This window comes from Delphinus delphis, chromosome 4 (assembly GCF_949987515.2).
Source record: "Delphinus delphis chromosome 4, mDelDel1.2, whole genome shotgun sequence".
Taxonomy (NCBI): domain Eukaryota; kingdom Metazoa; phylum Chordata; class Mammalia; order Artiodactyla; family Delphinidae; genus Delphinus; species Delphinus delphis.
The window spans coordinates 22,751,606-22,768,969 of NC_082686.1; the positions used below are offsets into that span (position 1 = coordinate 22,751,606).

Here is a 17,364-nt window from a genome sequence, read left to right on the forward strand (position 1 = left end):
TGTAACTTTTAAAGTTCCCTTTTGAACTTTACAACTAATGATTTATTTTGAGATATATTTACAAATCAAAAGAAATAAATATCATTCATAACAATATAAAAGAATAGCTACATATTTGAACTCTGAAAAAGTTTTAAAATATTTTCATGGAAGTTATTTATTCTATCAAAACATAAGATTACAGTAATTTTCTGATATTTCTTGACCTGGACTTAGAAGACAACAGATCACATTTTTGCATCATCTGAACTCTGCAAAGCATAAAAATGGATATTTCCAGATTCCTAATCAGTCTTGTAAAACATAATGGCAAATTCTATAACTATATGTGCTTGTATATATTCACATAAATATAAATAAAAACATATCAGGGTTTCTAGTTAAAGTAAATTTTAATCTACATGATATTATTTTTATATCTTTAAGTTTTAAGGGAAGAACTGGAATGCTTTTATATATACAAAATGAAATATTTCAGTAAGTTACATAACTCTAAATTTTCTATTTAGCTTAAAAATAAGGTTACTATTTGTTCTTTTAAATTTAGAATTTTAAAATAGATTAATTTCATTTTCTCTAAAGATATCTTTTGTTTTTATTTTTTGACAAGATTCTTACTTTACATGAAATGCAATTTGATGTCTTAAGACATACGTTTCCTACTTCTTTCATAGATGTGTCATATATAAAGTTAGGAGAATTAGAATCAGGGTTAAAATTAATCTTGAAGTCCTCACTATATATCAGATACAACTGTTCTAAATTTTTAAGCAGCAGTTCTTTGTTTCTAATAATAACCTGTATCAGGATTATCAAAATGTAAACTCTATTTGCTTCCTGAAATATTTTATGAATTCTCAGAAATTACTGTGCTATACTTACCAGCCAAAGCAAGAATATATTCTTGAAATCTTGTTCCTATACGGTTAGTGGCTGTGCAATTATATCGTCCAAAGTCATTGTCAGATGTAGGTGCAATCTAAAATAATTATAATAATAAAAATTCACAATTTTAAAACAATATCACAGAAATTTTAAAATAGCCTCTAGCATGCCTTACCATCTTTACACATATTCAATTATTCACAACTCCCTGCTGTAACTATTTTTTCTGTCCTTTCAAGATGTAATCCATGGATCTGTACTATCCATAGGCCCAGGTAAATTATAGTCTACCAATTTATTAAGTAAATGCCTGTATTTTGTTACATATATTGAATAGAAAAATCATTAGATATTTACCTATGAAAGTTCAGAAAGTAGTACACAGTTTGGAAAATATGTATTCTATAATTGCTACAGACCTGACTTTGAAAATAGGAATCTTGTACTAAAAGCATTGTTAACTCTTTGTTTTCTAGGTTGTAGCCTAAGATCAGGCAGATTTAAAGTTAAGAAAGGCTCAAAATATGTCAGCTTTCTCTTCCTCTTATGACTTTATTGAACATAAAATACTAACAAAAGACAAGGACCCATTGAAAAGAAAAATCTTTCCAGGAAGGCATTTTGCAAGGAAATACTGCCCTTGTGTAGCAATTCCTGTAGATAGGCACATTATCTTGATATCTAATAACAGTATCTTGTCTCCATTTCTGTTCAATTCCTATAATTCTCTTTCAGTTTAGGTGGAAAATAGCTGACCTCAGTCCTTACACATTTGAAATCCATAATTAAGTTAACATTCTGGGATTCTATTGCTGAATGGTGGGACCAACCCTGTAATTATAATGTACCGAAATTCTGAAGTATCAATTCAGAAAAGAGATTTGATGATAGTAAAGATATAATTTTCAATCCCAGTTACTATTATTAAGAGAGAATATGCTTACAACAAGAGTTGCTGTTAATTTCAAGTCTGTCCCCAAAGGGGGAAATGGTTTTGTGATAATGGAAGGCTATTAACTAAAAGTGCAATTTTGAGGTCCATTGAAGATGATAATTCTGAAAGAGTACAAAAAAGCTGTGTCATTCATCTTCTAGTCAGCTGTCCATCTAGGAATAGATCATACGTTTAAGGACTAGAGGCTTAATCAGCTCTTATATAAGTACTTCTAAGTGACTAAAATATTCATTTTTCATACATTCAGATTTTAATAAATTAGGTTAATTTAACTCTAAAATAATTTTACTACTGAGAAATGAATTTGACCAAAAAAATGTCTTTATTCTACAGGCATATGAGAAAGTCATTTGTATACCCCATAGGGAAGAATGTGTACTGAATCAATGCAACGCAAAGACAGGATGGCCGTGACAAAGAATCCTGACTATTGCACAGCTCCTCAAGATTAATGAAGTAACGTAAATATACCTATTTTAACTGGAATAAAAGTTTAAAAAGCTCAATTCAGTTGTTTTTTCTGTTCCTGGGAGTTTGCCTATCAAAAGATAAAAGCTTTATAATTCTATCTGAAATAATTTCTTTATCGTGTTTTATGATTAACAAATACAGAAAATACCCCTAGTAGCACAGACTATTAAAAACACACAGATCTAGACACCTGGGCCAAATCATGTGCCCTGCAGTATATCTGGTGTATTCTAGGAAAGCAGTAAAGTCCAATAGTGGTTGTACACCCAATTCCAGCACAGTGAAATAATAGATAATTTTATCAAAATAATATACAACAAAGATACATAATATATATTTATTTTAAATATTTAAATGTTTAAAATATGCAAATTATTGTTGATATTTATCTAATAAGTGCTATAAACATCTACTTATGATACCACTTATTCATATTTTAATATGCAGTCAAAATAATTCAAGTTTACTTCAGATGTTGGGCTTTGATAGAATATAACAGAATAACAAATGTGGTTTTGAACACCAAAATATAAACTGAGAGTACAGTGTTAATAAAGGAGTTTGCAAGTCTTTTTCCTAAACCTTCAAAAACTTGATTTCCTCTTTTTGTATATTCCATGGTGAGAAAATCATTTATTTAACAGTTAGCATCTTTACTCAGGGCAAGGAACAATACAGATGATCCAGAGCAGAATATTATTCCAATCAACCTATTAGAAACCTCCTGCATCAAATTTTGTTCATATATTGAAAGTTGTCCTCTTACCTCAGGGGAGTGCCTAGGCAAAACAAATGAACAAATTTGGATGTCCTTTAGAAATGCATTTATTGGCAATAACCCAAAGGATTTATAGACTGTTTTGTTACTTTCAAAAAATCGTAAATTAAAAAATGAGTATATGTATTTAATCAAAGAACCTCAGTTTTCTGCTATGGTTAAATACCTAAAATTTCAATTGAATCTGGCCAAAGTCTTTGTGAAATTGAGCTCCCTGTCAATTTGCAAATAGTTTTTCTAATACAGGTACAAAAAAACAAACAAACCAAAAAAAAAAAAAATTTAAATTGAAATAGCTTTAGACAAAGTGGCTTAATTACCAAACAGTCAGCTATCCAAACATTTGGGAGACGTGATAGCTAAATCATTCTATCAACTAAACGTTTCACTAAGTCCATTTATCGGGTGGAAGTGTTAATATGGCACCAATGTGAATACCTTTAAGTTAATGTAGTATGGATCTCAAATGTTATTCGAAAACATGCATCTTTAAAATTTATATATATTGAATTAGTAGAGAAAATGTAGCAGCTTTTTAGCTAAAAAGGTTGTTTGAGGAAGATTCCTAATTTTTATGAAAGCATCATAAATTGGGAGGCTTGATGATCATTGTCATAGACTTATATAAACTTTGGAAATTGATATACACACACATAATCTGCAATTATTAAATTAAAGGTATTGTATTCAAACAGAATTTAAAGGCCAGGCACTTGGCAGTATAAAAACAATTATCTACAATCTTAATGTAAAATAATAAAATAAAATGAGGCAATGAGCAAGTAAATCTGGTTTATTTAGGAACGTGTAAATATGTAGCCAGTAGATAGCATTTATATATACCAGTCTAAGGAGCAGGAAGGTGTAACCACAGACTCAGTGTCCAGTAGCAACACTGAAATTAAACATTTGGCACTCAATAACTGACAAATTACTCATTCCTTCTCCCTATATTTTTCCTGATATAATTGTGTTTTTTTTCCAAAAATAAATTCATGAAAAATAATGGCTTTTGCTATATACCCATATTACTATATAAGTAGTGAGACATTAACCATTAATGAACCATAATCCAAATGCATAAAATTTCCCTCGAGTAAGTAAACATGAAATATATACAATAGGGTATATGTATATTATAGGATAGAAATATATATTATATATTAAGATACTAAGATATTTAAACATGTTCTAAAATAGTAGATAACTGCTAAAGTAATACAATTTGTTGATATGTACATGAAGACTTACCTCTAATATTATTTTTCTCCCTGCACTATATGTCTTTAAATTAGTGGTGTTTTTAGCTGGCAAGACTAATTTCTCTCTTCTCCAATGGACTGATGCTGGTGGATTAGATTTCACATCACAGGTTATATTGATTGGATTTCCTTCCCAAGAGTAATAAATTGTTTGGTTTGATATGAACTTGGGAGCATCTGTAAAGCAATATAATATAACATTACAGACCTTTTATTTAAGAGAGTCATTTAATTAGTATAAACAATAGTAATCATTACTGACTACAAAAAGAAGCCACAGCAATTCTAATTTCATATATTTAATATGTGATATCAGAAATAATGAAAATATATCATTTGACTGTTTCATCAAATCATTTTAATATTAATATAAAATATTCAGTCAGCCAATTATTAAAATATGAAATATTGACACTCAAAGTTGTTTGCTTTTAATAATCTGACAAAAATTTCCATGAAGTAAATTAATGGCTCTCTACATATGTGAAATATATTTCTGAAACAACTCATAAAGTAAGAGTTTAGGATAAAACAAAATTTGTGGTCTTGTGTCATTTTTTTAACTTTGTCCTAGTCATATAATTTCTTCTATAAAATATTTTAAGGCAGATATAAAATCTAAATTGAAATGGCAATATCACAACTAAACAACAAATATTTTCCTGAAATGTCATTTCCAGTTTTTAATAACCAGGTATGTTTAATTTAATTTGAATATTAATCAGTTTCTATAATGCTGTGTCAACTGTCAGGTCCCTACACCAGACCTCTGTAATGATAGGTAAGAGAAAATAGAAAATACATTATAAATGCATTATATCATTTTATTGAAGAAACCTAATTTTGAAGACACAGACACGGTTTTTAGTCATGTTCCATTCAAGAACTATGACATAGCCCAAATGCCAAGCAACCATAACTTCTCTGAGTCTCAATATCTTGACTGTATAATTGAGAGGATTCATTTTACAAATTTCTACATAACATACTCTTAAGGGGTAGCTAAAACGTTGCTGGTATTTATAAAGATTATTGTTGCTACTAATATTAACTATTTAAAACTTAATATCCCTCATAAGTTATCAATTTCAAACTGCCTTAATTAAACCTTTTGTTTTACTACTCAAATTACTTAAAGATGATCTTCTACCAATTTTGTTACATCAACAGATTATATATCAGATATGTAATATAAGAATTATAATCTCCAGTACAAACGCACAAATAATATTTAAATATTATTGTCCTATACATGTTTTACTGTATGTTTTAAATGCCAATCTCACATAGAAGCATGAAATGTTTATTGAATGCTTTCTATATGACAATAAGCTTATACATTTTATTTCATTTCATCTTTTTCATGACTTTGTGAGGAAGGTGTTACTTTGTCATAAGCATGAGGGATCCGGAGTAAGAGCTATCAAGCTTATTCTAGTACAAAGTTGTAGGCGTGGTATGTGAATCTGGGGCAATTTTAACTAGGGTCCATTGAATTTCTATTCAACCCAGGAATATTATAATATTCACTGCTAGCAATGTGTTGGTGATGTGGACTTTATCATACATTATTGAGGAGAATATATTTGGGACAATTCCTCAGGAACACAAAAGCCTTAAAAAAAACTTTGTAATCTTGATTCTGCAAACTAGTCTTAGATATCTCTCCAGAGAAATAAGTAGAAATATTATCAAATGTTAATATAAAGGACTTTTAGCACATTGTTATTTTAATAACAAAATCTCAAAACAACTTAATGTCCCACAAAAGAGGATCAAATAAATAGTGACACATATTGGCACTTAAGTGTGCTAATATTACACAGATGTATCTGCTTATGGTTTTCCCTTAGCTGCAATGTGTCTGTCCTTCCCTTTACCTGGCTGCGTTCAAAACTAAGCTCCACGCTAACTTAACACAGCCTTTCCACAACCTTCAATTGTGGGTTAGTTCCCTTACTTTGTGTTCCCACAGATCCTATGTTCTCCCTCAGCATGATCATAGAAATTTGAATGATCTATTGATATATGATTGTTTCTCCACCAAATATTCTGAATCTTATGGGTTTAACAGATAAAGAAGATATGGTATATTGGGGTGGGGTCCCTGCCAGCTCCAACGCCACCCTTGCCTCAAGTCGTTTAACCCAGCTGTTAGCAATCCCACTACTGGGCATATACCCTGAGAAAACCATAACTCAAAAAGAATCATGTACCAAAATGTTCATTGCAGCTCTATTTACAATAGCCCGGAGATGGAAACAACCTAAGTGTCCATCATCAGATGAATGGATAAAGAAGATGTGGCACATATATACAATGGAATATTACTCAGCCATAAAAAGAAACAAAATTGAACTATTTGTAATGAGGTGAATAGACCTAGAGTCTGTCATACAGAGTGAAGTAAGTCAGAAAGAGAAAGACAATTACCATATGCTAACACATATATATGGAATTTAAGAAAAAAAAAATGTCATGAAGAACCTAGGGTAAGACAGGAATAAAGACACAGACCTACCAGAGAATGGACTTGAGGATATGGGGAGGGGGAAGGGTAAGCTGTGACAAAGCGAGAGAGAGGCATGGACATATATACACTACCAAACGTAAAATAGATAGCTAGTGGGAAGCAGCCGCATAGCACAGGGAGATCAGCTGGGTGCTTTGTGACCGCCTGGAGGGGTGGGATAGGGAGGGTGGGAGGGAGGGAGATGCAAGAGGGAAGAGATATGGGAACATATGTATATGTATAACTGATTCACTTTGTTATAAAGCAGAAACTAACACACCATTGTAAAGCAATTATACTCCAAAAAAATGTAAAAAAAAAGAGGTCCCTTCAGGAGTTCTGGCTGCTGACTAACGGCCCGACCCCAGCCAGGACCTCCTGGTAAGACTATAACTAGTGATGTTTGTACAACCAAAGACTCTATTTTGTGCTTTAAGGAGAATAAAATTGACTACATTTAAAAAAAAAAAAAGATATGTTATTGATATATATATATATATACACAAAATGAAATATAACTCAGCCATAAAAAAATGAAATCTTGCCATTTGTGACAACATGTATGAACCTAGAGGGTAGTATGCTAAGTGATGTAAGTCAGACAGAAAAAGACAATTACCATATGACTTCACTTACATGTGAAATCTGAGAAACAAAACAAATAAACAAACATAACAAAACAGAAACAGACTCATAGATACAGAGAAAAAATTTTCAGTTGCCATGGGGAAGGAGATTAAGTGGAACAAACTTCAAGTTATAAAATGAATAAGTCTCAAGAATGTAATGTGTGTATGGATGGCCTGAGGAATATAGACAGTAGTAATAATCTAATAGTAATTTTTATGGTGATAATTAGACTTATCCTGGTGATCTTCTCCTGATGTGTAAAAATATCAAATCACTATGTTGTACAGCTGAAACTAATGAAATATTGTAAGTCAATTATACTTTAATAAAATAAGATTTGTCTTGGTCACAATTATATACCTGATGGCTTACACGATGTAAGATGCTTACTTGGTTCTCTAAAACTGTACATTAAATTTACTGGATATTAAACTGTCAGTTAATTTTTAATTCAGTGGTTCAGTTAAATTGAACAGAAGGTATATTCAAGGAGAAAAGGAAAGGAAAAACTTTTTCAAGACCTGGGAAGCTTAAGTGCAAAACCTAAGAATGTATAACTAATTAGGGTGCAACTGTAAGAGAAGCCAAACTTCCCGATATTCAAAGTCAAAAGTTAAGCTATATCTATATCCATTTCTAGCTCTAGCTCTATCTATAAGATATTTTATTATTGCTTAATCTATATGAACTATAACCTCTTTAGCATTATAATATGCTAGAGAGAGGTTTATAAATAATGTATTTGCATGTAATATATATACCTCAATATGAAAATACTCTGTCCGCAATATAGCATCTGTGTGTATGTGTATTATATTATTATAACTTAACCATAAACTTAGGGCATAATTTGGCTTTTCTGTAAAAACAAGCAATTGCCACTAATTGCTTGCCTGATGATCTCAGTGGGAATTTAATTTGGAATTACTGATGCTGCATGCAAACGTGCTACAGGCAAAACATGCTATACTGAAAGCTACATTTAAAAATGTATTTGAGGTGTAAGGCAGGAAAGTACTGATAACTCCTCTCTACAATAAAACAGAAACTAAATTCCTGTACATTGTATGCTTTGTAAATATCAAACCAGTAGCAAGGCAGCCGTAGTCACTGCCACAAGGTTGGCATGTTAATGAAATCGAACAATTGATATTGGGTCGCTTCTTGGAAAAGGATGTGCCTCTGGCAGAGGCAACACGTGAAGACTTCAGGCTAAACAAATGTAGCCGGATCTCAGGTTGGTAAACACAAAATTGTAATTTTCAGAAAATTAGGTCTTTTCAGAAGAGTAAGGCTTTCACATCATGAGAGGCTTGAAATGTTGTATGGAGGAAATACATTTTGGCGGTTAAAAAGAAAAACAAAAAGCCTAGAGGAAGGAAGAGGAATATGCCATGAGTAGAACTGTGCAAAGATCAGAATTGATGAGATATATATATATATATATATATATGCAGATAGGAAGATAGGCATAGACAAAGTTTCACCTTGAAGTTGCATTCTTTGCATTCTTTGTCTAGGTTTTGTGCCCTGTATTCTATGCATTGGGAAAATTGATTCCTGACTACATGAACTATAAAGTTATGGAAACATCTCTTAAGGTACTGTATGTCCCCTCAATCATATTAACTTCCAAATTAAAATATTTTACAAATTATAATGAATATAAATAACGTTATTGGAAGAACAAATTTTTTATCTGAGAAGAGTTGAGAAGAAAAATAAGAGAAACTTGAAAAGTAACAAATTCCAAATATGCCATTCAAGCTCCTTACTGTCTATGTCCATGGCCTGCTTTTAGCAAGAATCCTATTAGGCCAGTTTAATAAGAATAACATTATCCTTGAAATTTAATCAAGTTCCTGTTAGTAATTTTCCATCCATTGACTCTTGTCATTCTGCTCATTGGCTATAAATCCCTACTTGTCCTTGTACTCAAAGTTGTGTTTAATCTTTCTGCTCCATTGCAGCAGTCTTGACCCCTACTGCAACAGTTTTGAATAAAGTTTTGCTTGCCATTTTTAACAAGTGTCAGAATAATTTCTCTTTGACAAAAGAAAGGGTACTCCCAAGAAAGGTAATTAAAAACAAACAAAAATACTTGCTTCCCTCTCTTTAAGAGGAAATGACAAAGACAGATCTGAAGCAAATGTGACCCTGATAAGAACCATTGAGTTGTTTTCTGTAATTTTGTACATGTGAAGTGTTTGTTAGAGTTAGAATTATTTTTTAAATGTATCACACACACAATAAAAAGTATACCCCAACCAGACTTTCAGACAGGAAAGATGGGAGATTTATACCCAACTGAGTGAATTCACCAAGTTCTCATTGCAAGAAGAAGAGATCTTTGTATTTATAGTATCTAAATGTGAACCAAGCTAAACTTGCAACACTTGTGCACACGGTCATTGTAAGTTCTGCAGAACTGGACAGATCTCATAAGATCTAATATCTGGAAAGGAACATGGGAATCTCTATTTTACATACGAGAAACTTTGTTCTGGGATACTTGGGAAGGCTGTGGCAGAACTAAGATCACACTCTGGCTCTTTATATTCATTTCATGAAATCATACCGCTATGCCAGTTATTATATTACTAAGTATAAATATATTCTCAGGGACTAGTTTCTATAGATCATTAACAATGTTACTCAACATTGGAATTAATGTTTGAAGTGATTATAACAAGTAACCAAGGAAGCATTTTATTATGTTCTGTATACTATATTTAAGCAATAAAGTAAACATTTAATGCAGATTAGAATGATTTTAGTGAAAACACTGCACATTAGTACACCCACTTATGTCCAGGTGATGCCAAGAATGTGAGATAATTAAAATCATCAGTTTTCCAATTTCCATGCTGATGTACAAGAAGCTAAGATATAAAAAGAAATATATTCTGGGGAATGCCAGTCATTTTCCCCACCCTGGATTTTATGGCTAGAACCATGTTTTGGCAAAATATTCTTGAATAAACAGTGCTTAGATAAAAACTCAGGAAAATTAATCTTACATATGAAAAAATATAATCTAAAACTAGAGTAGGAGAAAGAGAAAGAGGGAGAGGGAGGGAGGATGGGAAGAAAGGAGGAGGAAAAGAAGAACCAGGACAAGAAGACAATAAAATATATTTTCGCCTAGTTGTATAATTTACATTTTACAAATATTTCCTGATTTCATTCTATGTTCTCTTCTGGGTATTGGGAATCAAACATTGAACATGAAAGAGAAGTTTCCCTCACCATCTTGGAGTTTTACTCTATTATATATGTTCTCTCAAGATTATTTATTTTATAACTGAAGGTAACTTGAGATAATTCACAGGTATGTTTACATCAATCTCAGCAACAAGACACAAAAAACTGAAATAATAAACTATAAGTTTAAGATTGTGAGCAGAGAGATAACACATTGTTTCCATATCAGAAAGTCAAAGACAATCCCCTAGATTCCAGTTTGGTAACTTTAATATACCATCTATTTTGAATTAATAAGAAATATAATCTAGTGTATAAAGTTAATTTGGTTACTGATTATATACAATATTTGTATTTCAAAGGTAATTTTAAAATAGTGCTGTCTAGCTTTCTTGTGATTAAGAAATTATGAATACGCTAACTCATAGTACTTTTGCTCTTGATCATGACAAGTAAATTCTTGCACTAAAAAAAAAAACAACAAAAAAAAAAACAATTGCCTAAAGTAAATGGAAGCTATCATCTGACAGCTCAATAAAAAATAAATTTCATCCCCAAGTGGGCATATTTACTAATATCTTAAAATATAATTGCCTTTTAAAATACTTAATTATATTTTTTATTTAAAAATGAATTTACTATATAATTTTTACATCAAGAAAATTCACAGGAATTTCCCAAGTAGAGCTCAATATTCAACTTATTAGGATATTGATTAATAAATTAGGTTATTATCTGTTTCCAAATCACTGTTGAAACATTAAGATGTGAAAATATATTACATTGTTTCCATCATTGTTAATTCCAACATGTGCTGGGCAATCGCCAATTTGAGTATGGTGTCTTCATATCTGAACCTGATAGTTACAGTTTATAGATATTTTGTTAAATTATATTTCACATGTATTTTACTTGAGTATATACTGCCCCTATTAAAAGAATGCTCTAGACTATAATGAAGACTAAGGGGATTTTGTTAATAAAAATACCATACATAGGATATAGCAAAAAATGCTAGATATAGCTGCAAAAATATCTTCCATATTCTAAAAATGTCAAAAATAAATACTAGCATGTTTCTCATTCTGCACCTTTCTCAGCAGTGAAATTCTGATTCTTTCATATGTAAATGAATATATATGTATATTCGTATATTCATATATATATATGAATTCATTCTACAGTGAACACAAATATGCATTATTTCAGGGGAATTTTGAGTTACCTGTTTTATTTTTGGGGAGACATTAATTATTCAGAATTAAATTGTAAATGCTTTAATTTTCATGTTTTAAAAATTTAAGTCACTGCACATGAAGTAATATGCTTGAGAGAAAAAAAAACAGTATTATATTTTTTCTTATGTTTTCAAGAAAGCTAAATTCATCTTTAATTCTGACAGTATAGTGGTATCATATATTGTACTCGATCCCTTAAACAATGGCCTTATTTTTATTTGAATTTCTAAATTAGATCCATGTTACCATGAAAAGGGTGATGCAATTCTGTTTTTTCTACATACCTTACTCTTACAATAACTGGTTTAAAATTTAAGTATTTTCTGTAGGATATTGAGAGTAATTTGCATTTTGTTTATGTTTTGGTTGTATTTGGTTTGATATTTTAACTGTTTATTTTTCCATTTATTCCATCATCCATTTCAAACACTGCTATCGTAAGGTGTCTTGCAAAACAAAATAGTAAAAATTTTCTAAATATTAATGATTGAACTGATTACACATTTTTAATCAAAATAATATCAAAGTTTGTGTCTACTGACACTAAGCCCTTAGCAAATGCTGGATATAATTGTTTATCTATAAAGGTTTTGTCACCCTGGCTTTTCCTCAACAGCGTACTTTGAGTTTATAGGGGAAAGAATCAGATGCCTAAGGCTTCCTCTTAAAGATTCTGAATGTGAACCTCTGGGAAGGGCAGCCGCTGCACTAATTATCCAAAATTATTATTGTGTGTCTATTTTATACTAAGCACTGTTTAAGTGTGGGGAATTCAGGCCAACAGGGAATCCTTTCTAGTGGATCAGGCAGATGCAAAAATAAATAACTATACCGCAAGGCAATGCATAGCACAATTGAAGTGGAATGCATAAGGTTCCTGTCTCAAAAGGCATTAGCATTGGCCCTAATTAGGATGTGCAGAGGAGGCACAGGGAAATCTTCCCGAAAGAGTATGAATTTTAACCTCTAACATTTGTGAGCACATGAAATGTGTTGAACACAGTGCTAAGTGCTTCCCATGGATTGTCACAAGTCTTACAATCAGAATCTGGACACACACACACACAATAGTGGATGAACTACACTGGAAAAGAGAATTTTGCAGTTGCTGCTTATAAGTAAAATACTGTATTAGAAATAGCTTCAGGCCTGCCATTGAATTTAAGTTCCACCTCTGCCAGATAACAATGAAGTTACCTTTGTTTTCTGTTTATTAATTTGGACTTTAGGTTTTCTTTTCTTTCTTTCTTTTTTATTATACAATTATTGAGTTGAACTGGTTTCCTTAATCTCTAAGAATCTACTAACATAGAAAACGTGAGTCTGGCACAAATTTTAAAAATGTAGAGAGAGTTATCATATTTACCAATATTATATTTACCACATATTGGTAAATATTATCTTTGGCAGTGAACCATATAAAAGGTGACATTTGCTTTTGGCTAGAATTATATAAATCTCTTGGGTAATGCTAATTGTTTCATGTTTTTTAGTCTCTGGTACATGTACTCATATGAATATATATATAGGTATTGAATATATTGAATATATATATGTATTCATGAATATATAATGAAAATGAAGAATAATCCCACTTTACTAAATATCATTTTAATAAGTTAATATCTTTAAAACCAGAGAATTCACAAGAGAAAATAATACAAGAGGTCCTAGGTGGTGAAAATATTGGAAAGTAGATTATTTTTAGGCTTCCATATCTTCTACTTAATGGTTATATGATTAATAAAAATGTACATATTACTGCATAGATTGTAAGAAGGAGATTTTGTAAAATTGGATGTAAAGTGAACACAGACTTTAAAAATCAAGGAACTGTGTTCTCTTTGCTATTATCACAATGGAAAGATCTAAGGAGACATTATTTAGATTTAATTAAATGGTAGCTGTATAGACTAGAGCATTTCAACATACTTCTATCCATGACCTTGACTAAATCTCTATTTAAAGTTGCCAGCCTAAGAAGAAACAGCAAAGCTTGTCAGGATCTGAATCTGTCACTTCCTCAAAGTTGGAACCAGGAAACTCATATTCCAGGCACATCAGGAGACGTTAAAGAAACTTTTAAGACTGCCTTCAGACTTGATGCTGAGTTACTCCTGCTTTGATAAATGCCCTATCTTATTTTATTCCTTTCCTTTCCTTTCCTTTCCTTTCCTTTCCTCTCTCTCTCTGTTTCTCTTTCTCTCCTTATTACTGAGACTTAGAGCTGACAGCAGTCATCACTGCATTCCTGTCACTATACAGGATTTGCTGACTTGATTACTTGCTTAATACAATCTTTTCACCTTCTCTTGTCATTTCCTCTGAGGCTCTGAAGTCTTTTTTTCTTTTTTCTTTTTTCCTGAAAACACAGGGTGGTTGGTACCTGTGACCTGTTTTAGCTCTTGCTGAATGCTAGCTGGATTCCTGAATTCTGCCGGTGCGTGAGAAGGCTGGAGCTGATCACAAAACACAACACAAGCTGTGGGAACTGAAATATAAAAATCTTTTACTTGAATTTTTACAGGTTCATAATTAATTAAATCAGGCAGCTCACTTTACAACCTCACTATCTACAGTACTATCCATTTTGTGAATAAAATTGAAAAGCATTATTAGGGTAAGCTTTACAATCAATGAAAAATAAATTTAAGTCTTTTAAAATCATATTGTTAACATAAATATGTATGGTCCTTGTAAAACAGTATTGGGATTACAGCAAATCTGTCTTGCATGCTCTCCAGAAAATTTACAGACTTCAGTGAAAACACTGTCCTCTCTTGTAGTCATCATACTTCATGGTATAAAATTTTCAAATTTTTCTTTAATATTAAAGTTTAAGAACTACAAATACTAGCAACAATACTTTTATTTTGTAATAGAATCTTCGATTTTAAAAGTTTTGACATTCATTCCTCACCATAAATCACAGTATATAAAGATACCATTTGCTTCTCTCCATGTTATTATATATCTGGTCAAAGCCATATTCATTACCTGGTCAATTTTAGAAACCCCATCCTTACTGGCTTACTGGCCTACTAGTTTCTATTTTAAGATAATGCTTAAACCTTTCCGAAAGATTCTTTTCACACCTCTTAAATCAAAAACATTTATGATGGTTTATAAAGTTCGACACTAGCTGGCCTATGCCTACTTCTGTGACCTTGTCTCCATCCAGATCCAAATTAACTTTGTTCCTTAAACCCTAACCATCCCTGACTCTTTCCTGCTTTCAGTCCTTTGTACCCCGTCTAATCACTTTTTTGTATATTTCATCTTAATGTGGTTGTGTGTGTTCCATCCCCCTAATTAAAACATAAGTTCCATGAGAATAAGGATGATGTTGCTTTTCTCACAGTCTGTACAGCACCTGAATTTATATTTGACACTCAGTAGATACTCAGTAAATTATAGTTAATGAATGAAAACCCAGGACAAGTATGTATTCTAGATACTATCACTCCATTTAACAGAGGAAGAAAAGTGTGCCAATGTTTGCTTGACTCTCCTAACATCACAGAACTTAGTACTTCAATCCTGCGTTAATCTACAGTAATACCTTGCTTTTCACAGACTCTTATTGCCTATTTTGTGAAGAAGCCAGCCCTTTAAATTAGCTAAGAATTAACTGCACATGTTTTTTCTTTCAAATGTCTAAAATACCTTGACACTTTTTTTTTACACTTTTTTCAGTCATTGAATTTTCTCATTTAATTTATGCAGAAGGAAACTACCAAGGGAATGAAAACTAATATATCCGTTGGCACATTTAGAGGATAATTCAATTAATAATTTAATAGATTCAGTTCTACTGTATGTTCACTCATATGCAGAATCAGCTATGGCAATTAACTGGGTTCAGTCCATGTGTCATGGGAATTCTAATGGTTACACGGAATACTAAATTAGATGTGTGCTTACTGCCAACTAACCATAGCACTGGGTGTGCATTTTCTGTACTAAATTTGAACAGCCAAGTTATGCATAAATCTCAGCATATTTTATAACTCTGGAGTCATAAGTGTCATTTATATTAAGATATACCTATATGTGACTTCTTAGCATATGCTGGGTTTCTCTTTAATTTGTTGTTAGTGATTTAAGTATTAAATCACTGTTTAACTTTTCTACTGATCATAAGAAAAGTTTGATCATAAGTAAGGTGAATTATTCCTCCTTCTACTATTACTGTTCTTTTCTCTTGTCCTAATCTCTTTCCTCCATAAAGCATACATACAAATACTAATAAAAGTATTGTACTACTTATGGCTATTCTGTTCCCTATTGTTGCTTTATATAATTGAAATCTCCAGAAAAGGCTACAGTATTTTAAAGATTATATTATTATTATTATTATGCACAATTTCATGTGTAAATTTAGGATACAAAGCGTAAGTGAATCTCTTTCATAAAAAATTCTGAATTATCAAAAGAAGGATGATTGGTCATACAGATATACAGTATTAAATTCATTTTACAAATAACAATAATATTAGTTTCTTCAGAATCTGATTTAGCAGTAGCACATTCTGTAACTTATGTAATTTGTGCTTATTAATGTCAAACAAATTTAAAGTTGGTCACTATCATTAAAATTGAAAAGAAAACTATAAGTAAAATGTAAATTGTTTATCTAGTGATTTAATTTCATGTCTAGGTTGTTAATTTTATATGAGGTAAAAATAGTTCCACAGGGCTTCCCTGGTGGCGCAGTGGTTGAGAGTCCGACTGCCGATGCAGGGGACATGGGTTCGTGCCCCGGACCGGGAGGATCCCACATGCCGCGGAGCGGCTGGGCCCGTGAGCCATGAACGCTGAGCCTGCGCGTCCGGAGCCTGTGCTCCGCAACGGGAGAGGCCACAACAGTGAGAGGCCCGCGTACCGCAAAAAAATAAAATAAAATAAAATAAAATAGCTCCACAAATTTAATTCATTTCTTAAACTCCCCAAGTCTGTCAAACCCTGATGACTTAAAAAAAAAATCAAAAGCAAATAAAAACACTTCCACTATTGTATCTTAAAGTCCTTGATTGTGCATTCTAGAATGTTGCTTATTTTATGCATAATGCAATGACTAGGTCACAACAGTAGAAAACAAGCAAGAAAAACTCAGTATTATTGTCTTCATCATCATCACATCATCAACATCAACATCATCATCATCATCATCATCATCCTAATAAAAACAAGACTGGAAATAATGATGATGATAATAGCTAACATGGTGCTTATGACTTAGTTATTATTTTAAGCATGTTATATAATTAGCAAATTTAATCACAATGAGATCACATTATTATTATTATTATCACCATTTAACCTTTAAATTTATCCCCTTTTAACTGAAAGACTGAAAAGTAAGGAATTATATAAACCTTTTCTACATCCCTTTAGGTCTCTTAATTGAAAATTGGTAACAAATTGGC

The 17,364-nt window shown here is 31.6% G+C and overlaps 1 protein-coding gene across 1 annotated transcript in view; it reads right to left on the reverse strand.

The window, feature by feature from the left end:
• NCAM2 (neural cell adhesion molecule 2) overlaps positions 1 to 17,364 on the reverse strand; it is a 206,082-nt gene that overhangs the window by 100,532 nt on the left and 88,186 nt on the right. Inside the window, exons 9-10 of the mRNA XM_060010114.1 lie at positions 4,341 to 4,528; positions 883 to 979 (exon numbers count right to left, since the gene is read on the reverse strand). Coding sequence (XP_059866097.1) covers positions 883 to 979; positions 4,341 to 4,528 — 285 coding nt within the window. The remainder of the gene's footprint in view (positions 1 to 882; positions 980 to 4,340; positions 4,529 to 17,364) is intronic.